The sequence below is a fragment of the Typopeltis vanoorti genome, chromosome 13 (genome assembly GCF_054136105.1).
Source record: "Typopeltis vanoorti isolate ZY-2024b chromosome 13, IOZ_Tvanoo_1.0, whole genome shotgun sequence".
In the NCBI taxonomy this organism is placed as follows: domain Eukaryota; kingdom Metazoa; phylum Arthropoda; class Arachnida; order Uropygi; family Thelyphonidae; genus Typopeltis; species Typopeltis vanoorti.
In genome coordinates, this window is record NC_143561.1 from 91,596,627 (window position 1) to 91,623,278 (window position 26,652).

General features: G+C 37.0%; 1 protein-coding gene across 4 annotated transcripts in view; it reads left to right on the forward strand.

Annotated features, from left to right (window-relative positions):
- LOC150100364 (nostrin-like) overlaps nt 1-26,652 on the forward strand; it is a 398,805-nt gene that overhangs the window by 58,544 nt on the left and 313,609 nt on the right. For all 4 annotated transcript variants that reach the window (XM_090402920.1, XM_090402918.1, XM_090402919.1 and 1 more), the window contains exons 3-4: nt 8,938-9,018; nt 24,226-24,288. In XM_090402920.1, coding sequence (XP_090259046.1) covers nt 8,938-9,018; nt 24,226-24,288 — 144 coding nt within the window. The remainder of the gene's footprint in view (nt 1-8,937; nt 9,019-24,225; nt 24,289-26,652) is intronic.

The following is a 26,652-nucleotide window of genomic DNA, read 5'->3' on the forward strand; positions in this document are numbered from 1 at the left end:
CCATTGGATGGGAAGATGTTGTGTATATGGTTGAATTCTGTTGAAAGACGGACTTCACTGGAACAAAGATTGCAGGCTCTGTTGGTTATAATTTTAATGATGCCATGTTGTCAAGAGAGAGAGAGAGAGAGATGATAGGAAAGTATGTGAATATATCTGCCTGTGTGAGTGGATTTCCTTGTGAAGAAGAGGGTACCATTGGAAATGTGTGTAACTAAAGTGTCTTGGAAGAGTAGACTATTGTTAGTTTCCTTTTCTGTTGTAAACTGGATTCTTGGATGTAGACCAGTGGCGGCGAACCTTTTTATGTGTGTGTGCTAAAAGTTTACAAATCGAGTTGCTAACGTGCAGGGCAGTTTTTAGTAGGGAAAAATTAATAGAAAATCTATTAATTAATTTATAGTAATATATAATATTTTATAAATAATTATTTATAATTTTATAAATAATATTTTATTTTATTTATAATATTTATTTATATATAAATTTATAATATTATTCAGTGTGAAATTGATTATTGTATTATTAAATTGGTTTTAATGTTGGTTTGGAAAAAAAAACAGTAGTGAGAAAAATATTTATGCATTGTAACTCACCATAGAAGTCAGCTGAGCAGGGGAAAGCTCGACTTGTCAGTGAAATGCGTACTGTATTTACTCGAATATAACTTGCTCTCGCGTATAACTCACACCCCTGATTTTACTTTACGAAAAAAGACATCAAAAAGTTTTGTATATTACCTCGCACACGAAAAATGTTTAAACATGTTCACGTCGAGGTGATAGTAACTTGCTCCCCCCCCTCGGTTAAAAACACACCCTCCCCAAAGCCATTATACTGCAGATGCAAGAAAAACAAGTGTATCCCTGAATAAGGTACAGAGGCTTTTGCAATCTGTGTAATATATTTCTCAACAAATAGTGTGATTCATTAGTTAGCGCCGTTTTTATTCTAGCTGTCTCTGATTGCACTTTATTATCCCCTCCTACAGAAACTATGCTGTACAGACTCAAGTCAACAACTGTGTTTCATTGCAACCATATGTTGCACTGAAATGCAGTATCTAACTAAAAACTATTGTCCAATTTTTCAATTACAAGAAATAAGTGTTTGTTTTATTGCATTTGAAATTCAAAAGTTCAGCCCACTGGTAATGAGAAGTTCCGTCAGAACGATAAACAACACCCCATCGTGAATGTGTTGAAACTAGGAAATATATAGTGAATGTTGTTATGACAATTTCAGATGTTATGGAATTCGGTTGAAGAGAATTAGCATTTCAACTTAACACTTGTCGGTTGCCTATGTCTTTGGGTCACGTGATCTTTTGTTAATACCGCACCAAGCATATGAAGAGTATAAAAGGATATCACCTGTAAATCGTTGACATGCAGCAAAATTCTTGGACGTGCTACCTCTGGCACACATGCCATAGGTTTGCCATCTATGATGTAGACTATTGAAGTGAGGAAAAGAGTCTGTGTGTCTCCTGTGGCTAAATAGAGAACAAATCGTCCACATATCTTAGCCTGATAGAAGCATTCAGTGGGGGGCTGAGCCTAAAGCTTGTTTTTTCAAAACTTTCCATGTAAAAATTGGCAAGTGGGTTGACTGGGGAGAATCCATAGCAGTTCCCTCTCTCCCTTTGTAAATTTTGTTTTTTCAAGAAAAATATCCAGAATGGATGATAAAGGAAAGTGTCATTCAAGAGAATATCGGTAAACAGTGAGATGGTGTCAAAGCTAGCCAATATATCTGTATTATTTAACATAACATTCTCAATAGAAGTTTTAAAATGGATAGAGTTTATTATGTAGGATGTATGACCTGTAACTCCCCGCCCCCTGGTGGTATATGTCAGGAATTGGATGATGATGGTGGTGGTGGTAGTATGACGAGTGAGCGGTGGGGAAGGATAAGAGAGCCCTCTGTTTTGATACTTTATACCACAGGGAATCAGTGGCATCTACTATAGTCAGGATGGAATTGGGTTCGTGGATTTTGATAAACTGTATATTTTGGGGTCCACCCAGTTAGCCTAGTGGCTATGCACTTCACAACCATATGCCTGGGGAAGGAGTGTCCTAGGTTCGATTCCCATCGACGATGTGAGGAGCTTAAGGATCTTCCTCAGCCATAGCCAAGTCAGCCAGTCTTGGGTGTGGACAGCAGGGTTTTTTCCACCAGTTTATCTGGGGGTTTTTCATGCCACAATCTGGGAAACCGGCCCCATGAACACACAGGCTACAGTCATAGGATATAGTATGGCAAGGAAGGCAACCACCTTGCTCATAATCATTTCTCTAGTATGGTAGCATATAGCTACCACCACCAGTCGTATGGCTGAGGGAATAGAATAGTATATTTTGAGGGAGGCATTTCTAACTCAGCTCTCATAATCCATAAGTTAAAATTGGTTTGAACATAAGATTCTCAATAGAAGTTTAGAAATGGGTAGAGTTTTTTATGTAGGATGTGGTAGTATGACCTGTACACTTGGATCTTCAGTTTCCTCATATTTGGCTAGGAGTTCCTCACTTTCTCTACTCCAACATGGGATATATTGTTTTCTGTAGCCTCTAGGGATAGAGGCTTTTGCTGCAGATTTGAGTAGTTTAACAAATCTAGGATAGCAGTTAGGAGTGGGTGAATTGCTCTAATGGTTTGCTCGATTTGTTTCTGAAATGTCCAGTTGGACCTGCGGAGATTCCATCTAACGATTGGTATTCCGCTGATGACTGGGATTGATGTTCCTATCTCTATTAATGTAGGACGATGTTGACTTTTAGGGAATCTGTTAAGGATGGTTCTGGTTGATGGAAGAGGGTGGTCTTTGGAGTCTTTAGTGACTATGCACAGATCTGGGGTGTCGGTTCTGTTCCATCTGGCTGAGTAAAGAGTGCCGTCCTGCTTGGCATCATAATTCAAATACAAGTTATATGTATCCATCCAGTTAGCTAGATTATTACCATCCCGGTTGTTAGAGGAATAGCACCACATGGTGTGATGGGAATTGAAGTCACCAACATAGATAGCAGGGTGAGGAGGAGGTCGGTCCATCTGATCAGGCCAGGATTGCGATGGAGGTTTGTAGACATTGTAGGTGGTGATATTTTGAAATTTAATACCTATGGAGTATTCTGTATCAGGAACACTTTGGGTTATATCCTTAAGACCAGGCCGAATATAGGTTGCTAGGCCATGCTTGAGGTGGCAGTTATAAGACACGAGAATGAGTCCTGGGATCTTTAGTCTATTGAGGGCTGTGTCAGGCACATGGGTTTCCTGGAGAGTCAAGATGTCAGTTGCTTTATCTTTGGCTATTTTGCCGATGACTTCAGCTTTGGATTTAGATATCCCTTCTATGTTTAGGGAACATATCTTGAGGTAGTGTTGATTAGGGGACTGTAACTTTTTTTTTCGAAGCTTGCCATCCACCTAAACAAGCAACGCGATCCTTGTTATTCCGGGCGATGATCGAGCCAGCATGAAACTTTTTATGTTTTGTATTCTTCATAATTGTAAGTAGTCCAGGAGGCTTGGAAACCTTTGGATGCCTTGTTTGAGACATTAGCTTCATGTTGCCTTTGATTCATCTCTGGGGCTTCTTTTGTCTGAAGCACCAACAATGTACCACAAGGCAACACTACTGGCAGGGGGGGCATGGGAAGGCTGTCTCAATTCCCCCCACCATACAACGGAATGATAACTCTTTTATCTCTGCAGGTCAGTGTCCTTCTCAGTATTGCAGCAATCCTCTGTGTTACCTTCACTACCTTTGCAATATGTCCCCTGAATTTCAGGTTTCTATCAGTCGTCAAACCCAGATCTCTTGTCTCCCCTACTTCCTCTGTACAGCTCCTCCAATATTATTATTATTATTATTATTGTTCCGGGAAACTCCAAGGAGTCGACAGACTCATCGAGGGAGGCCCTAACATCATGTCAAGAACAACTATTCAACATTCACACAGTATCTATCATACCTTGCCTTGAACTCATTCACAGTTGTAGCACCAGTGGAATAAGCTTCCACAACAGACTCTGGAAGCTTATTCCACTCATTTACCACTCTCCAAGTAAAGAACCTAGCTCTAACACCCTTGTCAACCACGCTCTTGCCCAACTTCCATGCATGGCCCCTAGTCCTCCCACCACCAGTCATATTTTCAAAAATATCTTCTGGATCAATCTTATAAAAACCCTTCAGTAATTTGAATGTCTCAATCATATCACCCCTCCTTCGCCTATCGTCCAATTTCTGCAACCCACAAATCTTCAACCTATTCTCATAAGGTTCATTCCACAGACCTGCTATCATCTTGGTCACTCGTCTCTGGACCCTCTTCACTTCCTCTCCATCACGAAGAAACCCTGGTGCCCATAACTGGGCACAGAAGTCTAGATGGGGTCTTATCAAGGCTCAATACAGAGGAACAACAACTTGTTTGTCTCTGCATGTTAAAGTATTTTTCAGAAGCCAAGTGATTTGGTGAGCTGTTTTAGTTACTTTTGCAATGTGCCCCCTAAACTTCAACTCCCTATCCACCAACACTCCCAAATCCCTGGCCTCATCAATCTCCTGGAGTATGGTTCCACCAATGCGATATACTGCTGCTATTCTTTTCACCCCAAAGTGCATAACCTTACACTTTGCTACATTAAATTGACATCCATTTTTCCTAGCCCAGTCCTCCAAACTATCCAAATCATCCTGTAAAATTTTGACGTCCTGTGCACTCACAATTGCTCTACCCAACTTTGCATCATCAGCAAACAAGTGAACACTTCCTCTCAGATCCTTTCCAATATCATTGATGAACAAATTGAAAAGCAGTGGTCCAAGAACAGAGCCCTGTGGCACTCCACTAATCACAAGACGTCTTTTAGACTCCACTCCTGAATAAACCACTCTTTGATATCTCTCCTTCAACCACCCTCCTATCCATCTCACCAACGCCATCTGCTCCAGTTTACTGATTAGGGTTCCATGTGGTATCCTATCAAAGGCCTTGGCAAGGTCCAGTAGTATCACTGTAAACCCATTACCCCTATCCAGTTCAGCCGTCACTGTGTTATAAAACGTGAGCAAGTTACTAAGGCATGATCTACCCTTCACAAAACCATGTTGTCCTCCATACAATATCCCATTTTCATCTATCCAATCCTGTATTCTTTTCTTGACTAATTTCTCTAAGACCTTGACAATGATTCCTGATATGCTAATCGGTCGGTAATTTACAACAGCAGTCTTGGAACCACCTTTATGCAGTGGAACTATTTTCCCTTCTTTCCACCCGCTTGGGACTAACCCAGACCCGAGACTCAAATTAAACAAAATGGTCAAGGGTACTGACAATTCTTTAGCTGCTTCTCGTGCAGCACGAGCTGGTATACCATCCAATCCCACAGATGTATTGACATTGAGGTTATGCAATAGACTACTCACCTCCACTTCATTAACCACAATTCCCGTATAATCTACTGGTTTATTAGTTTCTGCAATGTCACCACCTAGATGATATACTCTTGCAAAGTGCTCACTCAGTAACTCAACTATCTCAACTGATTCAGTTACCTCCCTACCATCGGCATTCTTTAAAATCAATCTGCCATGTACATTTTTCCTTTTACTTGCTACATATCTAAAAAACTGTTTAGGATTCTCTTTAGCCTGCATGGCCAATGTTCTTTCATAATCCTTTTTTGCTTTTCTTACCACACTCGTCACCCTTCTGGCCTGCGCTTTATACCGTTCATGTGCCTGCCGGTCACCCTTCTCCTTAAATTCCCTCCATAGTTGTTTCTTTTTTTGCAGCTCAAGCTTAATGGTGTTATTCATCTATTTAAACCCTACTTGATTTATTATTCGGACTCTAGGTATACATTCAGCCATTGCTTCATGCAAGCACTTCTTAACTACCTCCCATGCACATAATTTCAACTTCTAGTCCTTGCAGTTGTACATGCCATGGCACTGAACCAATCAAACTCCTAAGCTTGTCATATTTCCAGCCCGATAATTCCACACATACCCTGTCTTAATTGAAAATTCTACACCTTTAGCCACCTCCCAAGTTAAGACCCTATGATCACTCTCACCGATTGGTGGCAATGTGGTCATATTTGTTACAGCCAAATCCTCAGATGTAATTACTAGGTCAAGCACTCTCTGACCCTAGTATTTTCCATTACATGCTGTCGCAGACAGTTATCCCTTAATAACCGCATAAAATCCAGTTCCTTCCTTCCGTGTGTCCTCTCCTCACTCCAATCAATGCGACCATAGTTGAAATCTCCCATAATAATCACCCTCCTTCCACCCATTTCCTCTATTTGCTTGTGCATACTGTCACCACCATTTTTTCCATCACCTGGTCTATAGTAGCACCCAATTGTATATTTAGTTCTGCTAGCCACAATCTCACACCAAATGGCCTCAAATGTGCTCTTTTCTCTATCCTGCAATTCAACTTCTATTCTCCTTGGCTGGAGCTCATCAGCTATCATCAACAATACCCCCCCCCCCATTTTATTCTCTCTGTCATTCCTGAACACACTATACCCATCACATTCAATCCCACTAGTTATATCATCTACAGTCAGCCATGTTTCACTAACACCTATAACCTGTGGTCTGGAAGTGCCAACCATGGCCAAAAACTCTTCCTTCTTGTTCCTAATACTCCTAGTATTAGTGTACATGAATTTAAGACCCCCATTAGCCCCAACCCTACCTTGATGCCTTATATTAACTATCCCACTCAGATTTGTTGTCCTTATTTGCTCTGGCATATTATATTCATTCTTACATTCAACTGCCTCCATAAGGACTGTATATCTACTCCCCCCCCTTAACAAATCTATGTTTCCCTGAATTTGCACATCCACTACATTCAGCAACACTTTCTCTAGTCTTCTTACACCGTAACCATTCAAATGCAAGCCATCCATCTTATATAGATCCTTTCGCCCATCAAACTCACTCCACACATCCACAAATTCCACACCACTCGTCGTACATAACCCACGCATAAAGTCATTTGCAATTATAGCCCTCCTTTTAAACATTTCAGTGTCATACCGTGGCAAAAGACTAATCATTCTAACTCTCTCACTCTTTTCTTTTGCTACCTCCAACAATTCATTCAAGTCTTCTATCATTTCCATTTTATCTCCTTTCAAATCATTCGTACCTGCCACAACAATCATTTCTTTCACCCTTTCCTTTTGCTCTCTAATAGACTCAGTTACGCCCTTTATGGTCGCACCAGGTTGGTACGATTTTGTCAAATCCTCTACTAACACACCTCGTACTAACGAGTCACCATACAGCACTCTATCCTTCATTTTGTTCATGTTCACATTCATACGTCTGTTTTTCCTGTCATACCTTTTATTATTGGTTGGTTCATTCAGTCTACTTTTGTTCATGCACTCTAGCTGCTGTTTTGCTCTTTCTATCGCACTATTCAACAACACGATCTCACTCAATGCATCTATCTCATCTTTTTTATTCTCTGAGAAACCATTTATACTATCATTCACACTCTCACAATTTTCATGTACAACCTTGCCGTTTCTTGTCATATCCCTATTTCCTTCATTCTGAAGGTTGACAAAAATATCACACTCACGATCCGAAATACACTTCAATTCCTCATTCTCCCTACATTTTCTACACACATTCAATCCTTTATTATCATCTAACCGCACTCTGCAAAGCATACATTTCACAGCTAGTACACTGACTCATTTCTTTTATACTACCGTTCTTTGATAAGGATGGTGAACCATCATTACTGGCCGCCATTTTCCTTCGCACAGGTGCCATACTTATTTGCAACGTGTTTTGTCAAATTATACGTTATAACACACCAAAAACAGATGCACTAAAATACGCAAATCAAACAAAACAAAACTACACAATATTAAGTAATTTGTATCGATAACTGAAAATGATACTTATCTTATCTGGAGCTTGCACAAACACTACACATTACGAATTCATCTAGCGGCGACTTCCCGACATAGATTATGTTATAAAACACTTTAGACACTAACCACGCTAATAAAGCTCCAATAATATACCAAAATTACACACTTAAGTCCATTAAATTGAATCCAAAACATCAATAAATCAACAAAAATCACAAATCTCTCAGGAGCTCTCCGATAGCACGTCCGTTCACCAGCTAGCCTCGACACCCGTAGAGTATGGTGTCCCATCGATGTGTCCCAAACCTCAAGACCTTACATTTTGCTGCATTAAACTGATATACTCCATTCATTTGCCAATCTGTCTAGCTTATTCAAATCTTCTTGCAGGGCTACCACATCTGCACTATTACTAATAACCCTTCCCAGCTTCACATCATCCGCAAACAACTGAATATTCCCCTGCAATCCACTGACAGTGTCATTGATATAAAGGTTAAACAATATAGGCCCCAGTACTGAGCCCTATGGGACCCCACTTGTAACCTTCTGCCTCCTTGAAACTGCCCTGCCATACACAATTGTCTGATGCTTATCGGACAACCAATCCTGAATCCAGTTGACCAACCTGACATCCAAACCCATGTGCTGCAACTTAAATATCAATTTATCATGTGGCAACCCTGTCAAATGCCTTCACTGAATCCAAGAAAGTGTCAGTATATGCCTTTCCCTCATTTAATTTTTAAATAAAAAAAAATGAATTTTAAATTTAAATTTAGATTTAAAAAAAATAGAAGAGAAGAAAGCACACACACACACACATGCATGTCGCATGTACATACACAAAACCTTAACCCATCGATGGTGTTAATGTTCTATAGGTTTGTGACCTTTTGTGGATAGCAGTCACATAAAAATAAAATAAAAAAACTAGTCTTTAGAAATAAATAATAAAATTTAGATGAATAGTATAACTTAAATTTATCATTTTTACAGGTCAGAATTGGAAACATCTTTTGCCAAAGGCTTGTCCAAGTTATCGACTCGAGTTTTGAAAGTAGCCAAAGAAATGACTGGGTATATTTATTTTTAGTTATTTTTATTATTATTGTGATAATATCATTTAAGGTGATAGTTTACCACCTCAAATGAATGTCTCTATTTTTAAAATGTTTAGAATTTACTGCTGTTTTGCAGACTTCTGAAATGTATTTTCGCACATACAGATAGGTTGACAAGTATCTTCTTGATTAGGAGTCGGCAAACTACGACTCGCGAGCCACATGCGGCTCTGAAGTAAAATTGAAAATGAAAATAAAACTATCATAGTTTCATTTATAAAATTTTTAAAGGATTTTATTCACATAATGGTGATTTCATTTGTTTTATAGGTCTTGTAAAACTTGGTGGCACTAAGATGAGCGATGTTAGGGAGGGGAAAGCGAGCATGGAGGGGGGGGGTATACAGAGGGAGTGGAAGTAGATGAGTCTTGCAACATCAAGGACACAACCCAAGTTTCCCTTTTTGTGTAGTATGTATCATCTGAGGGTCCGAGAGAAGAGCTTCTGGGATTATTGCCACTCAAGGGCCAAACACGTGGAGAGGACATAGCAAAAGCCGTCATTGAATGCATGGAAAAAAATCATATCCAACTCGATAAAATTGTCAATTGCAACCGATGTTGCAAAAAGTATGACAGGAGTGAAAAAAAATTTTGTTTCAATTTTAAAAGCAAAAATTAATCATGAAGTGATTATTTTCCATAGTATACTCCACCAGGAAGCACTTTGTGCACAAACATTTACAGAAGAAATTGGTAGAATTATGGAATTGGTAATTAAGATTACCAACACCATTATAGCAAGGGGACTTAACTATCTACAATTTAAAGGTTGCTAAGTGAAATGGAGAGCGAGTATGCAGATCTTCTCCAGTACAACAGGGTTCGATGGTTTTCCAGAGGCGACATGCTAAAGTGTTTTGCATCTTGCATAAATGAAATCAAACTATGCCTCGACAACAAGGATGTTCAATATCCAGAATTAACAGAAGATCAGTGGTTGCAAAAATTGTACTTTATGGTGGACGTTACATCACAGAATCAGCTCAATTATAAATTACAAGGCAAGGGAAATACTGCTTTTTCAATGCTAGAGGAAGTTATTTCGTTTGAAAAGAAATTGATTCTGTTCGCTGAAGATTTAGAGAGGGGAACTTTAGTTAATTTTCCAAACTTCTCTCAATATCGCCGAGAAAACAATGCCCTCATTAACAAAGATTATTTCAAGACAGCAATTTTAAATATGAGAGAATCTTTTCTTCAAAGGTTTCAGGAATAATAAAGCCACTCTAGCTTTTATTACAAATCCTCTTAATGCCAATGTGAAGAAATTAAATTTTTCTCTGTTTGATATTGACACGGCTAATTTTGAAATACAATTGCTGGACTTGACAACCAAAGACTTATGATATAGCTCCAAATTTGTACGTCTTGGTACTGAAATAGAAGAACTGGAAAAAGAAAAATGCAGTCTGATTTCACAGTGCAAGCAAACTGCTATAAAAGAACTACAGAAGGCAGACTCAATGATTTTCAATACTTGGAATAGTCTTCCTGACTCATATCATAAGTTGAAAAAATTTGCATTTGATGTTCTCAGTATCTTCGGGTTTACATATTTATGTGAGCAATCATTTTCTAACATGAATTTCATTAAATGTAAATTGAGGAGCCAAATTACTGATGCCAACTTGGCGCCTTAAATTAAAAACGACTAGTTACAAACCGGACATACAGAAACTTAGTAAGGAAATGCAAGCTCATTGCTCACACTGATTAAAACCAACGAGAGCAATTTTTTGTGTGATTTTTTCTTCATTTAATAAAGATATAATTAATATTATAACTTGTTATATATTACTATAAATTTACTATAATATTACTTTAAATTTTCCTTATTTATAAAAATATATTTATGACTCTTGAATAATTTTTAAATTGTTGTGAGGAACAGGTTTGGCTCTTCCGTTTCAAAAGTTTGCCGATCCTTGTTCTAGGTAGTAGATGATTGATTCATCACAAATTGAGTATATGTAAAGGACTTCTTCTACATAGTTTGTAGTTAAGAAAAATGTAGAAATGGTTGCGATTTTGCATACTGATATAGTTAAACAGAACTTACAGATACATAAACGTTTTTAAGAATCAAGTTTTTGATCACTTGATTTAATAATTTGATTGAGTTATACTGTATTTTACTTGTTATATCAACAGGTATCATTGAATTAGAATAATAGTGAAAAGTATATGATTTCATTTTTTAAAATTATGGAAACAACTAATATGCTATAGTAAAACTTAAGGAGTTGGTAGGTCATTCCTCTCCTATGTAAAGAACACACACCACTTCATAAACAAAATTAAAAACATAATGCTTGACAAAGATGATTTATTAGTCTGTTTTGACGTTTCTGCCCTTTTTCAGAAATGTCCCAATCATCAACACAGTTCTTCTCTTACAGAAAAAATTTCCATCTGATATTATGGCTCTTTTTGCCCACATACTATACTCTGGTTACTTTGTGTAGCAAAATAATTTTTACTTACAAAAAGAAGGTACAGCCATGGGCTCTACACTACCCTCCCCAATTGCTAACTTTTATATCGAAGCATTTGAACAATGTGCTCTAGATGCCTTTACTTTCAAACTAACAGTTTGGCTTAGATATGGTTTGCCAAACTTTAAACACTTTTTCTCAGTCACCTGAACAAACAACATGAGCACATACAATTTATGATTGAAATTGAAAATCAAAATTCGCTTCCTTTTTTGGATACAATGGTCACACACCTTCCCTCGTAGTCTATCCTACCGTAAACGTACATGTACTGGCCAATATACAGGTATCCCTTGCTTAACGCGGGATTTGAATAATGTGCCGAAATTAATTGCAGCAATCCCTTGATATACGTGGCAAGAGTTTTGATTAATGTGTCTTTAACCCTGAGGAGCTCGCAGCTGATCTGACAGATAAATGCAAAATGTTTAATGTAAATATTCTTACACAATTCAGTGAATAGCTTGGAGGTCACGAGTAACTGTGCATTCATATGTTACGAGTGATATTCCGCACTGTTTTTTGCTGTCAGTTTGGTTTAACATATGTTATGTAAAGGTTTGTGATATTTGACAGTAAATTGTATCTGAGTGATACCATTCTAAACAGTAATGGTAGCATAAAAATCCCAAGAATTTGGATGGCACACATTCAGCCCACTTAAGTTTTCAAGTTCTTCAGCATCCCTTACTTTAGGACTCTATGCGATAATTTCAGCCCTTTTCCACCATCTATAGTATTTTGTCCAAATTTATCTGTGAGTAATTATACGAGAGCATGTTACTTTATAGCAGCGATTCCCAACCTTTTTCCTGTTGTGTATTCCTTTTAAACCCATTTCTTTAAATTGTACCCCTTGTTTTAAAATAGCTATTTTTAAATACTGACATTTATTGTTCCATAACTAACGTTTTGCATTTTGTTTACTTTACTTGTTTTTTTGCCATTACTGATTATTTTTCATGTACCCCTGAATGGCCCAACATGTACCCCTGGGGGTACGCATGCCACCGGTTGGGAACCAATACTGTATAGTTTAATATATCTATTAAAGATTTGTAACCAAACAAATAATAATAACAACCAACAGGACTCTAGCTTTGTAGTGATGTTTTTTTTTTTTTTCACTAGAGGTCAGACCAGTATTGTTAATGGTTGACAAAATTACTTTGACTTTAACATGCCGTATAGATTGTGACGTAGCTTGTTTCTTGATATATATGTGTATGCTCCAGCTGGTGGCCTTGATGTGAAGGTCGAAACGTCGAGTGATTATTATTATGAAGAGAGTTATTATTATGAAGTTTTACTATAACATGGTAGTTGTTTCCATAATGTTAAAAAATGAATGCTGATCTGCTGCATGGGTTCATGGAGTCTAACAAGGTGCGGTTTATGGTACTGTATATTGTGATTCTTGATAATGCCTTCAGTATCCTTAATTTTAGAAATAGACATGCAGTCATTTTTATTTATCTTGTGTAGACTGATTGTGATATATGTACTATAGTAAAGTTTGAAATAGAAACCTCTTGCACACATGATGGTTTTTCTGTATGAGGTTTATCCATGATTGATGTAGTAAACTATAACTGCTGGCTGGCCAAGTGGTGAAATATCTGCTGTGTATATCTGCGCTTCAACCAAACAGTCTGTGACTTTGAATCTTGCTGTGGGCATGGATGTATGCGATTGTCTTAGGTGGGGATGAATTTCATTGCTTGGTGTGAGATGAACAGGGCCATTTCTACATTTTGCGGGGCCCTGTGCGAAATGGAAAAGCGGGGCCCCTGAAATTTAGTAACTTTTATGGAAATTTTAAATGGATATCTTGTTATTTTTTACTAAATAATTTAAGGAAATTACAACGTAAACTAGGATATACATTAAAATAAATTTTAATATACTTCAATATTTCGGCAACATCACATTGCCATTTTCAAAGAACTTAAGAACAAGACATGTGCACAGAGGCACAACAAACAGTAAGTGAGGAAGAAGCAGGAAGCTATTATTTCTCCTAAAGGCCTGATCGTGCCCCCTAGTGGGCAATGTTGGTATTCTTGGGCGATTAGGGCTGAAGGTCTTCTGAATGTAGGTTTCCCAAATTTGAGGCAGTCTCATGATTTGTTGAGGTTTGGATTGTTTTTTAGGGCTGAAGCTGATTCCATGAAAAACCTTTCATATTTGTATTTACTACGATGTATTATTGTGGCTTTCTTCCACCGTATTCTATGGCAGGTATCCAGTGCATGGTCAGCAAGACCAGAGTGGCTGTATTGGTGAAACCGGATGTAGTCCTTGTGTTCTGAAATTCTGATATTTGCTGTCCTGCCTGTTTGGCCAAAGTAGGACAGCTTACAGCTGCAAGGGACCTGGTATACACCAGGTAGGTCTAGGGGGAGAGGTTGGTCTTTAGTAGAGTGGATAAGGGATGCCAATTTTTTATATGGTCTGTAACAAGAAGTTAAGTCATGTTTTTTTAGGATTTTTGTAATTTTTTCTGAGGTGCCTCAGATATAGGGTATGGTGATGGATTTAGAGTAATCCTTGTTGTGAGGGGGGGGGGGTTGTGGTTTACTAGTTTCCATATTTTTTGGATTTTTTTGAGGAGGGTAGCCATTGGCTGAGAAAGTGTTGAGAATTAGTTCTGTGGTTAGGGCATTGTCATTTGAACAGATAAGTTTAGCCCTGTTGTGTAGTGTCTTAATGACTCCATATTGTTGCAAGGAAGGGTGGTGGGATTGTTGGTGAATGTATCTGCCTGTATGGGTGGGTTTTCTATAGACTGAGAAAACCAAGGTTCCATCAGGATGGTGGGTGACTAGTGTGTCTAAGAAAGGAAGGCAGTTGATTTTTTCTTCTTCCAGGGTGAATTTGATTCTGGATGTTGGTTGTTTAAGTGTCTTAGGAAGGAGAGGAGTGCATCGGAGCCATGTGGCCAAATAGCGAACACATCATCAACATAGCGAAGCCAAATGGTTGGTTTTTGTGGGGCAGAGTTTAAGGCTTTCTCTTCAAAAGTCTCCATATAAAAGTTGGCCAAGGGTGGGGAGAGTGGAAAACCCATGGCGCTCTGCCCTCTATTTGTTTATAGAATTTTCCTTGCCAAACAAAATAGCCTGAGTTCATTGAACTGAAATAGGGCTGTGATATTGGGAGGAAATTTAGCTCTAAGGATTCTTTGAGTGGAACATTTGTGAATAAGGAGGAGACATCAAAACTGACCATTATGTCAGTGAGTTTGAGTGTAAGATTTTCTATACTGGCTTTGAAGTGGACTGAGTTTTTTATGTGTGAAGGTGTGTTGCCAGTATAGTATGAGTGAGAGCTTTGGCCAAATGTTTAGCTAGTTTATATGTGGGGGAATCAATGCCATCCACTATGGGACGTAATGGCACATTTTCCTTATGTATTTTTGGGAGTCCATAAATGCGGGGGGGGGGGGTATGGAGTTAAATGGTTTTAATTTGTTAGTGATTTCCACAGGCCAAGAAGTGACCTTCTTAAGGAGCCTGTGAAGTTTTCTAAATTTGTGAGTTGGTGGGATTGTACTTCATAGGGAGATAAGTAGCCCAATCTAACAATAGAGCTTTCAGCTTACCTGTGTAACCCTTTTGGTTAAGCGCAATGCTGTGGCTTTCCCTTTATCAGCTTTGGTGATTATTATTTTCTTGTTTTTCTTTAATTCTAGTAGAGATTTAATCACATCGGCAACTCTAGTTCCTTTCTAAAAAAACTCCTCAGATTTCTTAGAAAAATTAAAAAATGTCTCATTGCAACCTACAGATCTTATGGTGAGCTTTGATATAGAATCTTTATATACAAATGTACCTCTCAAGGAGACCGTAAAATTACTTGCTGACATCTTTCCAGAAGACATTATAAAACTATTCGATTTCGTAATACACTCTGGATATTTCTTATGTCAAAACAAATTTTACAGCCAAGTAGAAGGAACGGCCATGGGAAGTCCTCTCTCTCCTGCTTTAGCCAACTTTTATTTAGAACATCTAGAAAAAGTCCTCTTCTCATCTATTTTCCCTCAACCATCCTTTTGGGTAAGATATATAGATGACATCTTTACTGTATGGCCACACAACAAAGACTCCTTACCTTCTTTTTTAAACAGTATCAGTTCCTTACATCATCTTATAAAGTTTACTATGGAAATAGAAGAAAACAACCAGTTATCTTTTTTAGACGTTCTCCTCATCTAGTCACCTTCAAATACTCTTACAACTACAGTTTACAGGAAACCAACGTTCACAGGTCGTTATATTTTTAAAGAATCAGCCCATCATCCTTGTTAAAAAACAGGAATCATAAAATGTCTAATCAGAAGAGCCAAAACTGATTGTTCTACTTCTAATTTTCTACAGAAAGAACTTTCTACTATCCAACAACACATGAAACTCAATGGCTTTTCCGAAAAGAGTACTCAACATCTTCTCAATTCTTATAATCCACCACAAAACAACGAAGATTCAATACATTGAGTTCCAATTCCATACATCTCCAGGATTTAAGAACCTATCGCAAGAATTCTGAAGAAATATGAGTTAACAGCTACGTATTCACCTATTAACAAATTATCTTCCCATTTTCCTTCTCCTAAAGACAAACACTCAACTACATCTCTTCCTGGAGTTTATCAAATTCCCTGCAACTATGATCTCTCCTATTTTGGACAAACTGGATGTTCTCTTGAAAAAGAATCCAAGAACATCAGTCCTCCATTCATCACAATAAACCTGAAAAATCTGGATTGGCTCAGCACGGGATTGAAACTAAACACAACATCCTTTGGTCAAAAACTCGTCTCTTACATAGATCCCATTATAAATTTGAACGTTTATTCAAAGAAAGCGTAGAGGCTTTACTCCATTGTCCTACCTGAATCAGAATGACTGTATATCTATATCAAAAATCTGGGAAAGTCTAATCAGGATAACTCGTTAATTCATAATCATTTTATGTTATTTAATATTATTAATTAATATCTTTATTTCAATCATGTCTCTGCTTAAAAATATTCCCTTTAATACTTAGTGATATAACATCACACAGCTTGTTCTATTTTTAAATGATCTATTGTTAGTATTCCACCTTGTATTTTTTTTTTTTAAAACTATTCTTGTAGTGCCACTGAAGATGGTCTGCTATTTCCAGACCGAAATATTTGGTTAATTAAATATCTTTCTTGTGTTTGCGTGCATATATTATTCAGTCTTTATGTCACAAGTATCCTTAAAACATCAAACTTTATTTAACATTACCAATATCCGTAGCATCAGGGGAAATAAGTTTTTCAAAACTGAAACCAGTAAAAAATTATTTGCAGCCAACAATGTCTGGAGAGCATCTAACGGATTTATCAATTATATCAATTGAAAATAATATTATGGATTCATTAGACATTAAAGATATTATTAAAAATTTTGTGGATGCTAAAGCAAGACAGATTAATATGTAAAATAAATCTACTTCTTCTTTCACTACATGTTGTTCTCACTTCCTATGCAGGGTCCGCATGTTACTTAGATGCGACTTCTTGTTAGTACCACTCCCAACTGACTTGTTACCTAGCCTGCTGCTGTGGGGGATATATTTTTGACTGTAGCAGTGTATGTTCACAGGGCTGGTTTGCCTGCTTGCGGGATGAAAAACGCTAGATAAACTGGTGGAAAAAACCCTTCTGCCCCCCCCAGCTAACTTGGCTATGCCTGAGGAAGATCCTCAAGTTCCTCATGTCTTCGACAAGAATCAAACCTGGGACACTCCTTCCCCAGGCATATGGTTGCAAAGCGCAAAGCCACTAGGCTAACCACACGGACATGTAAAATAAATCTACATCTATCTTAATTGTTGTATATTAAAAGCATATCTCCAAATTATCTTTGTTATGTAATATTTCTTTTTATATTAAAATAAAAGTAATTTTTGTTTATATATATATATATTCTGTTGTATTTATATATTAACAAAATAAACATTTTTGAAAATTTTTATTATTAAAAATTCCTTATTAATGAATTTTAGTGATTACAATGTTCTACTATTGTTAAATAAAATTTATTTTTATGTATGCATATAAACTGTTTTGTACTTTTAACATAGTAAAATTTTTCATGGAAACTCATTTTATGTGGAAACTGAAAAAGTTTTGCACAAGGGTGCCTCCTACCCACGGCACGGCACTGCACTCTCATCTTACATTAAACTATCTTCCTGTACTTCTTTCAATTCTAACTGCTGATTTACAACTCAAATAGAGACTACAAATTGCTCAATATAATGTCCAGTTTACACTATATAATTGTAGCATTTTAAACAAGTTTCTCTTGACACCCTGTCTATACCTTTTACAGATACAAAACTTTAATCGTATTTATGTTATATTCTCATGATTTCTCAATTATCTGTTTTAACATGAAAATCTAATACGACAAACTCTATTTCACCTGAACCCAGTTTGTCCTTCTCTTTCTCCTCTCAAGTATGCTTGCATACCTGGAACACTCTGCAAAACAGACAAACTAGCCACAAGAATAAAAGCAATTAAGAGACAATACACTGGCCTCATAGCTTGTGTTGCTTTGGGCATATATTATTATTATTGCACAGGTACCTCCATGGAGTCCTAAGACTCATTCTGGGAGGCCAAAACTATCAACACAATATCTGTCATACCTCTTGTTGAAACCATTAACAGACAAAGCACTCACAAATGACTCAGGCAACCCATTCTATTCATTCACCACTCTCCAAGCAAAAAATCTAATCCTCACACCCCTACTAACTACACCTTTATTCAACTTCCAGGGGTGACTCTTTGTTCTGATCCCTCTAGCCAAGTGCTGAAACATTTCCACTACATCAATCCTATAAAACCCTTTAAGCAACTTAAATGTTTCTATTACGTCCTCTCTTTTTCTCCTATCAACTCAATTCACACATCCTCAATCTATCTTCATAGAGAACATTCCACAAACCACTCACCATCTTGGTCACTTGCCTCTGAATCTTTCTCCACTGCTTCCACATCCCCAAGAAATCCAGGAGACCAGACTTGACACATTAATCCAGATGTGGGCATATCAAAGCTTTATAAAGCAGAATAACAACTTCCTTACCTCTGCTTGTTAGTGTGGTCTTCAGTAGTTAAATAATCTTATGGGCAACCTTAGCAATATGTCCTCAAAACTTTGACTCGCTGTCTACAACCATGCCTGTTGTTATTACTGATTTTCATACCAAATTTATTACAACAGTTATTCAGTTTAATCAGTTAATCGTGCAGACTTGTACTGGAGTCATTTAAAATTATAAAATCATTTGCATAAAGTAAAGAGCTCAGATTAACATCTAAAGTTTTCATAACATGTTTAATACAGCTTTCCCTCATAATGTGATCCAGATAGATAATGAATAACAGAGGGGAATAATCTACATCATTGTCTGACAGCAGATTTAACATTAAACCATCTTCCTGTACTTCCTTCAATTCTAACTGCTGACTTACAACTCAAATAAAGACTAAGTATTGCTTGATATAATGCCCCATTGACACCATATAACTGTAGTTTTGAATAGTTTTTCTCTTGGCACCTTGACATATGCATTTTGCAGGTCTACAAAACTTAAATACAGATCTTTTTTTATATTCCTATGATTTCTCAACCATTTGTTGTAAAGTGAAAATCTGATCCTGACAGACTCTATTTGGCCTGAATCCAGCTTGTTCTTCACCAAACTTCCTTTCCACAATTCTTCTCAACCATTTCTCAAGTATACTTGCATGAATCTTACCAGGAACACTCAATAGGCAAATACCTCTATAATTTTTGCCAGCCTGGTTTTCCGAATGATTAGTGTATCTGCTCTCCAGCCGAAAGGCTGCGGGTTCAAATCCTGCTGTGGGCATGGATGTTTGTGATTGTCTGTGGAAATACTAGTTGTGGTGGTGGGCTGTAAATGGCGTTGGTGTACTTGCGGTTAGAATGAGCTATAGATTAGACAGAGTTGTAGAGTAGGTGCCCTCCCTCGATGAGTCTTTGGACTCCCTGGAGGTGTCAAATAATAATAATAATATGTTCACACATTCAGTTTTATTTCCCTTTTTGTATATGGGTGCTATGAGTACCCATGTACAAGACTATGTAGTGTAATCACTGGAAGACTTTTATACCTCCATACTTAGCATTTCTGGTCAAATATCATCTTTCCACATTTCAGGCTTTTGATGGCTTTTCTACTTCAAGTATGGATATGTATTCCTGATTGCATGCCTGTTGAGTGTTTTTTACTACTGTGCTGTCTCTGATTGTTTTATTTAGCAATTTTTCGAAGTAACTCCATCCATCAAGGATATCTTTTTTCTCCTGTTTTCATGTGAATGTTATCATCTCTAATTCCTTTTACAGCACTGTTTCCTCTGTTTCTGAGCATTTTCAACAGCTCCAGAATATTTTGCCATCTTCCTGATATTTATTTTGTATGTTCTTACTAAAATCTTCCCATGACTTCTGTTTAGCTAGTTTTACACAGTGTTTAGCTTTCTTACGTTTGTCTTTGTATTCTCACAAGCTGATTATTTGCTAGGAACTTTCACTATGCTTTCTTCTTTTCCTTCCCTGCCTCTTTAACTTATGTCATGGAGTTCTGATTTTTCTATCCTTGCAGACAACCTCACCACATGCCTCTCTGGCTCTGAATCAATCAATGTTTTCTTCAGGGCTTGCCACTGAATCTTCAAGGTTTGGTTCCTGTTTTCAAACTCTTATTTTTTTTTGAATAATGTTTATGTATTTTAGTCTCCAGTTGACATCTGAGAGCTGCTCAACTTTTATTTGCTTTAAAACTTTCTTACATGTTCTTCTTTTCAATATGAAAATCAGTTTTATCCTGCTCAAGACTAAATGGTGATCACTTCTGTCTGTGCGGTTAGCCTAATGGCTTTGCGCTTCGCAACCATATGGCTGGGGAAGGAGTGTCCTGGGTTCGATTCCCATCACCGACGTGAGGAGCTTAAGGATCTTCCTCAGCCATAGCCAAGTTAGCCAGTCTTGGGTGTGGACAGCAGGGTCCCCCCCCCCCCAGTTTATCTGGGGGTTTTCATCCCACAAGCAGGCAAACCGGACCTGTGAACAAACACGGATCTACAGCCATAAATACTTAACCACCCCATGAGGGAGGTCAACTTGCCCCGATAGGGACGGGAGAGTAATGGGAGGAAACTCCATATGAATAAATAAATAAATAAACTTCCAATTTCAAATCCTCTGTACACTCTAGTGTCCTGCACCAGGGAGAAAACATCACTATCAACAATAACATATTCAATGAGACTTTTCTTATTCTTTGCGTCTTCTCTCCATGTGAATTTGTGCACATTTTTATGTTGGAACATTGTGTTAGTAATAACCAGTCCATGTCCTGAGCAGAAATCCAACAGGTATTTGCCATTATTATTAGCTTTGCTCTTTTCTCCAAATTTTTCCCAAAATATTTTTGTATATCTGACAATCATTTCCTATTCTACTATTTAGATCTCCAACAAGGACCAACTTTTCTTTTTTCATTGTGTCAGTTTCTTCCTCTAAAGCCACAAAAAATTCCTCCACTTTTACCTTAGTAGAACCTTCTATGGGATCATAGGCACAAATGAGTCTCATTGTCCAATTCCTGATTCTGATATTTGCCCACATCACTCAATTTCTTATTGTCTGCCATTCAAGAAGATTAGCCTTGCTTTTATTGTTGAATACTATAGCTACTCCTTCTTTTTCCTGATTGCTATTGCCTGAACATAACATTTTGTATTTATTGCTTAAAATATCTCACCAGTTTTTGTCTTTTTTGTTTCAGTCACCCCTATCACTGTTACTTTTCCAATTCTTCTGCTAGTTCCATTCTCTGGCTTCTTATGTTGTTATGAACATCAGAGTTCAAGATGTTGAGTAGGGGTGTGTATCAGGAATTGTTCCAGTAGCTGACTTTTCGCTGTTTGCCCTGGTTCCCTGGAGAAAACAACGAGTTGTGTTGTTTAACCAGACGACATTCCATTCGGCATGAAATTCTGTCATGTACCATAATTTTACTTGTGGTTCAGTATCCACATAGATACCTAACAGGGTGCACCACGAAAAGATGAGGATTGGACATTAAGTCAGAATCCCTGGTTGGTTCTCCACATTCCTTTAAAGGCTATGTGGAGGCCTCTTCTCAGTTATAGAGCTTTTTAGCCTTTAAGCATTTAAAATTGATATAAGTCCAAAATATAATCTTGCTTATAAAAATCAATTAATTAAATTAAAAAATAAAAAATTAAATAAAATAACTAACTAAATAAATTAAATTAAAATCCTGTGCAGTTTGGTATGGCAAATTTGATTTTCTGACAAAGAAAAAAAAAAGTTTACCCTTTGTATTAAATCTTAATTTTGTTGAGGATACATAAGAGAAATCTTTACAATTTGCAAAGTAATAATTCCTATTTGTTCAAAAATTTGAGTTCTCACATAATTGTTTCAGATTGATAGAACTGGTGAGAAAACTTTCCTTTATTATTTACTAGCCTTTAAAACATTATTTACTAGCATTTAATTGAATAATTTCACTTCATACAATAAAAGATGCTTCTAATCAAGATCAACAAAATACCTTCTATCATTATGGAGATTCGATAATAAGAGGTGTGGTGAATGAAAATAAGCACATGGTCTGTTTTTTGGCAGGTAGAATGACCAAGGCCATTGTAGCATTGGATAAGAGGAGTATGCAAGAAAAAGAGTTGGTATTTGGCACGAATGATCTGACTGATAACAAAATGTTGCAAAATGAGAAGAATGTAAGGAAGAATGTCATGGGACTGTCAAGGAGAGTGAAAGATAACAGTATGGTAGGTAAGGTATTCAGTGTGTTGCCCAGGTATGTTAGTGATGAGTTTAGAAGGTGAGCAAAGATTTTGAATGGTGTGCTAGCAGAGTTGTGTGAGGAGAAAGGAGTTCATTTTGTGAGTGTGTGAAATGAGTTTGAGGGATGGATAGAGCTGTATAAGATAGATGGGCTACATTTGAATGGATTTGTTGTGAGTCAGTTGGAGAAACTGTTGCTTCTAGAGAGAATGACTGAAGTGAAAATAAGACCTGAGAAAGCAAGTGATGTTGTGTAAGGTAGGCAAGTTTGTGAATGGAGAGGTGAGTGGTGTGAGTGGCAAGAATAATAGAGAAGGAACACGAAGTGGACAGGAAAAGAGGGGGAGGTCAGGGTGGACAGGAGAACACTGCATGAAAAGTATACTAGAACGTATTAAGACAGTTAAGGATGTGTGGGTGATATGTGTGTGTGTGGGGGGGGGGGTCTGGGAAAGGATGTAGTATCAGTGATGATAGACAGGAATTGGGTAGGGGAGAGTATAGAGGAGTCATGTCCAAGAAGTAGGGTTAGTGGGACTTGTTATAGAAACATAAATGAACCAATGTGTATGTTTACAAATGCTATCAGTATTCAAAACAAGGAGAATGAAATTGTAGGGTTGATAGAGTTCATTTGCCCAGAAATTGTTGGTATAAGTGAGACATAGTTGAATGAGGATGACATTCTAACAGGAATAGTGATGGAGGTATATGTAGTCTTTCATGAATACAGACAAAGCAAAAAAAGAGAGCAAGAGTGTTGATGATAGCAGAGGCGTTGTGCCCATCTAGGTTAGAGATGCCAGGAGCAAATACTTATAGTGGTTTTGGAGCAGTATGGTGTGAAGTGGAGGTGGACAGGATGAAATGTCTAGTGTTGCTATAGACCTGGAATGTGGAAGGCAGTGAGCAGGAAATGTCTAGACGTGTTTGTTTAATTTATTCATTGTGCTGTTTTCATACTATTAAATATCCAGCATGAGCTCTAGCTATAACCTAAACATAAACTCATGGTTTTTGAAATTATATATATGGGTTATATGGGTGTTGTGAGAAGGGATGAGGAATAGATTTTTTTACAGGCAGATTGGTGAGTGGAATGTGTTACCCAAATATGTTTTGAACAAGTCAAGATGCATTGTCACTGATATTTAGCTGCTTGAGTTAGTACTTCCACAGTGGGTGTCCAGATTCCTTGGAGATCATTTAATAATAATTATTCTATGTTTTGGAAATTATTCACATTTGAATAGATCTCATGATATTACAAAAAAATTCTACATCAGCATACATGCACACACATATATAAAATTTGGTGAGAGTAAATTACTAGAATAACAAGACATCCTTAAAAGTTGCAAAATGAAGTAAGCGATAGTTTTAGAAATTTTTTATATGGAGATTTAAGAGGTGATTTAATGCGTTTTCAGTTGCAGTGGTAATTGTTCAGACACTGAATGAATTTATGAAGAATGTAGTAAACCAGATGATGCTCTGTATTTTCTTGGAATTTAATCGAAGAGCTGTGCTGTTAATATCACAAATATTATGCGAATGTAGTTTTCATAACAGTTTGGTATCCCTGGATAACTATCAATTTCAGGAGATTTGTAAAGAAAATGATAAGTAATATTTAATGCAACTTGCTTTTCCATGTAAATCCAGAATTATTCAGTTTTCTTTGTTTACTATCTACTTAATTTCTTAATGTCATTCATGAAAATTATAGAATCATTTCTTTTACAGAAGCTCACAAACAACTTGGGAAGAACTTGCTCGTTCGATAGACAATGAAGCCAATCTTCACAGGTGAAATTTTTTACAATTTTTTGTCATTTGTCAATTTAATAAATGTTAATAATTATATATATATATATAGTATTTTAATTTAAGTAAACTGCACAACTGGTTTGGTCTTCTTAGAAGACTTCTTCGGGTGCATAACACGAGGAAACTACCAACAAACATTGCGAGAGAAAAAAATCTATAATTAAAGCATTAACGTATTAATGGTTAAATCTTTTCTGTGTATCTCTTCATTGTTTGATGTGCGCATACATTCAAGGTCTCATGAATGTATGCGCATATCCAATTGGATAGCAATGTAATGACAGTCTGAGAGATTATAGCTGAGGTTAGGGTTGAGATGTACTGGATGGAGGATGATTTCTTTAGATTCTACAATTCTTCTTTCCAGTGCATCATAGCATCGAAAGATATTTTCCGATCTCCCATATGACTGGATGAATGATAGAGTTTTTTATCGTTAGTGTCAGCAGAATTCAGGATGTGGTTCAGCAACACACTTGCTCTGGTTCTGCCATAGGTGTTCCTCTACACATAATTTGATGGATTTTTCTGTCTTACCAAAATAAGGCATGTTACAGTTGCACTAAATACAGTAAACACTGGGATATTTCAGGTTGTTGTGTTTTTGCTTGGGTGTACTGAGCAAGGAATGTAATTTAAGGATAGGAGTGACAGAAGCCCAGATGTTATATTTTTAAAGAACTTTGGCTAATTTTTTCAAAATGGAACTGATATATGGTAGGGATATATAGCCTTTTTCACTATTTCTATCTTGAATATGGTGAGGAGGTGGATTAAATAGTAGCTTATTAACTGTTTGTTTTGAATAACCATTTTGCTGAAAGGTTTTAAGAAGAAATTGAAGTTCTTTGTTAATATCTTCTTCATAGAGAAGGAAGCAAGCATATTTGTCTATCGTAATAATGCCAAGTTTTTGAGGTGAATAGTAATGGAACCGTGCATGGAGATATCTATTGGTGTGAGTGGGTTTCGTGTAAATAGAGATTTTTAATTTCTCAGATACATGAGCGAGTTTGACATCTAGGAAGAAATGGAAGAGAGATCAATCTCTAATTCTACAGTAAATTGGATTTTTGGGAGTTGACTGTTGATATAGATGACATCTTCCTAATCTGGAGTCATGGACATTTTCTAGACCTGCTCAACAGTCAACACCAAAAAATCTAGTTTTCTATTTCTATTCTTTTAACACACTTTTTACTGTATCAGTTCACCTACATCTGGTCTTCCTCTTGTCTTTTTCCTGTCATGGCAAAAAACATTTGATTTGTTAATCTTTCCTCTCCCATTCTATTTAAGTGACCATACCATCTGAGATTAGCTCTGCTAACACATTCCTGAATGCTAACAATGGCAATTTCTTTCCTAATATCCTAATTTTTAATATGATACTGCCATTGATGCCATCTATTCACTCACCTAATCTTTCTCAGAACTCACATACCTGTGGTCTTCAGTCTTTGATCAAGTGTTTTATTTCTAACCCAGCTCTCAGATTCATAAGTAAAACTGGTTTGAACACTGGCTTGTATACAGCTAATTATTCCATATAAATTTATTTAGCTGACTTACCAGCTTTACTAATTCTTTTATTCTATTTCCATATTTATTTCCCATCCTCACTAAAAAGTAGCTGAAATGTTTTACTTGTTCTATATGTGTTCACTATTTTCAGAATACAGTTGATATTTCTGTGTTTCTGCTTATTTTCATTGTCTTTATCTTTTTATTACTGATTTTCATACCAAATTTATTATAAGTTATTCAGTTTAGTCCGGGAATCTTGCAGACTTGTACTAGATTTACTCGGAAGTGTAACATACATCATCTGCAGAACGTAAAGAGCTAATTTTGATATTAGATTTACTTTGTTGTTGGCTTCTAGCTTACATAGAGGCTGTCTATTGCTTGAGATAATGTCTCATTTACACAATATAACCGTAGCATTTTGAAGAGCTTTCCTTTGGGCACATTGTCACATGCCTTTGTAGATCTACAAAACTTAAATACAAATCCTTGTTATGTTCCCAAAATTTGTCAACTCTTATTATTATTATTATTCGTGACACCTCCAAGGAGTCTGAAGACTCATCACGGGAGGACACCTATCGTACAACTCTCCATCTCCACCACTACACCGAACCTCTGCTACCAATCATTTACATCAGTGCCATCTACTGCCCACCACCACCACAGCTAGTATTTTTTGTCTGTAAATTGTGTGCGTTCTGAAGGACTGATTTGTCTGTATGCAGGATGAAAAACCCGAGTTTCCGGGAGGAAAAACCCTGCTACTTCCGTATGAGATCGGCTAACTCACCTTCGATTGAAAAAATCCATATA